The sequence below is a fragment of the Colobus angolensis genome, unplaced genomic scaffold (assembly GCF_000951035.1).
Source record: "Colobus angolensis palliatus isolate OR3802 unplaced genomic scaffold, Cang.pa_1.0 Scaffold417, whole genome shotgun sequence".
Lineage (NCBI taxonomy): Eukaryota > Metazoa > Chordata > Mammalia > Primates > Cercopithecidae > Colobus > Colobus angolensis.
The window spans coordinates 11,705-14,162 of NW_012117566.1; the positions used below are offsets into that span (position 1 = coordinate 11,705).

Here is a 2,458-nt window from a genome sequence, read left to right on the forward strand (position 1 = left end):
CAGTATGAATTATCTTATGTGTAGTAAGCCGTGAAGACAGAGTAAAGGCTTTGCCACATTCTCCACATTTGTAAGGTTTCTCTCCAGTATGAATTTTCTTGTGATTAGTAAGGTTTGAGGACTGCTTAAAAGCTCTGCCACATTCTTCACATTTGTAGGGTTTCTCTCCAGTATGAACTATCTTATGTTTAGTAAGGTTTGAGGACCGGTTAAAAGCTTTGCCACATTCTTCACATTTGTAGAGTTTCTCTCCAGTATGAATTATCTTATGTCTAGTAAGAGTTGAGGACTGGTTAAAAGCTTTTCCACATTCTTCACATTTGTAGGGTTTCTCTCCAGTATGAATTACCTTATGATAAGTAAGAGTTGAGGACTTCTTCACATTTGTAGGGTTTCTTTCCAGTATGAATTACCTTATGATAAGTAAGAGTTGAGGACTTGGTAAAGGCTTTACCACATTCTTCACATTTGTAGGGTTTCTCTTGAATTACCTTATGATTAGTATGAATTACCTTATGAGTAGTAAGGTGTGAGGACCGCTTAAAAGCTTTGCCACATTCTTCACATTTGTAGGGTTTCTCTTCAGTATGAATTATCTTATGTTTAGTAAGGGTTGAGAATACACTAAAAGCTTTGCCACATGCTTCACATTTATAGGGTTTCTCTCCAGTATGAATTCTCTTATGTGTAGTAAGGTGTGAAGACAGAGTAAAGGCTTTGCCACATTCTTCACATTTGTAGGGTTTCTCACCAGTATGAATTCTCTCATGTGTAGTAAGGTGTGAGTACCAGTTAAAAGCTTTGCCACATTCTTCACATTTGTAGGGTTTCTCTCCAGTATGAACTATCTTATGTTTAGTAAGGTTTGAGGACCGGTTAAAAGCTTTGCCACATTCTTCACATTTGTAGAGTTTCTCTCCAGTATGAATTATCTTATGTCTAGTAAGAGTTGAGGACTGGTTAAAAGCTCCACATTCTTCACATTTGTAGGGTTTCTCTCCAGTATGAATTATCTTATGATTAGTAAGGTTTGAGGACTTTTTAAAAGCTTTGCCACATTCTCCACATTTGTAGGGTTTCTCTCCAGTATGAATTATCTCACGTTGAGTTAGTTGTGAAAGCATGCAAAATGATTTGCCACATTCTTTACATTTGAAAGGATTTTTTCCAGTATGTCTTATCTTATGTCTCTTTGAATTTGAATATTTATGAAAGACTTTCACATATTTATCACACTGAACTATTTTGCTCTGCGTAGTTGTCACATACTGATTAAATTCCTTATGACCTCCTTTGTGCAACTTATGCTCATCCACACTTCTACAGCCTTTTCTTAATTGCAAATTCTGATATCCACATTTTCCATATCTTCTCAGTATCATTTGTTGGAATGAATTTTTTATGTATTGCTCTGGCCTAAGGCCTTTGGCAAAATGAGAACACATAGCTGAAAGAAATAAAAATAACAAATTATTCCACTTACTCGGCTCAGATTAATATCATTTACAAATCTAACTTACACCAGCTATATAAGCAAGATGGCACAGCAAAACACCACAGATCCTAAATCCTTTATAGACATATAAATGTAACAAAAACATTCTGACCAAAATACATTTGTGAAAAATTTATAAATGAGTAAAGTGTGTGCAGTGTCCCAGGCAAGGATAATGCAAAGAGCCACATAGGAGAAAAAAGAAAAGTCTGTTACGTTTACCCAACACACCTCTTTCTGCTGCCCAATATAACATGGTGCCTTCAGAAGTAAATTGTCAACTCCTGATTTCTTTTTTAAAAGACTAAAAAAAATAGTGTCACATACATCTTTACTTCTGGCTCTCAGGGGCCTTTTCAGACACTGGTTTCTGTCTCCCATGACATAAAGTACTAAAATAAATGGTGGTATACTTTGGAATGACAGTTTGAGTCTGCTGAGACCAAAGTTAAGTGTTACAGCAGCAGACACTGCAGTACCACATACAGGAAACAGGTTTAGCAAGTGATTACTGAGTCTTTAGAAGAAACGCTAACATACTTCTTTAACTTAAAAAGCCCACAAAATTTTAGACAAGACACAATCTAAGAAAATGTTAGAGAGACTCCCAAAATCTCTAGCCAAGACAACTGATTTCAGACTGTCCCAGGCCTAAGCTACATTATAAAGATTGTGACAAGGCCAGGCACAGTGGCTCACAGCTGTAATCGCAGCACTTTGGGAGGCCAAGGAGGGTGAATCACCTGAGGTCGGGAGTTCAAGACCAGCCTGACCAACAAGGAGAAACCCCGTCTCTACTAAAAATACAAAATCAGCTGGGCATGGTGGCACACACCTGTAATCCTAGCAACTAGGGAGGCTGAGGCAGGAGAATCACTTGAACTCAGGAGGCAGAGGCTGTGGTGAGCTGATATCACACCACTGCACTCCAGCCTGGGCAACAAGAGCAAAACTCCGTCTCAA

At 38.0% G+C, this 2,458-nt stretch overlaps 1 protein-coding gene across 1 annotated transcript in view; it reads right to left on the reverse strand.

The window, feature by feature from the left end:
- ZNF708 (zinc finger protein 708) overlaps window positions 1-2,458 on the reverse strand; it is a 54,333-nt gene that overhangs the window by 870 nt on the left and 51,005 nt on the right. The window contains 2 exon segments of the mRNA XM_011956425.1: window positions 3-371; window positions 373-1,482. Coding sequence (XP_011811815.1) covers window positions 3-371; window positions 373-1,482 — 1,479 coding nt within the window.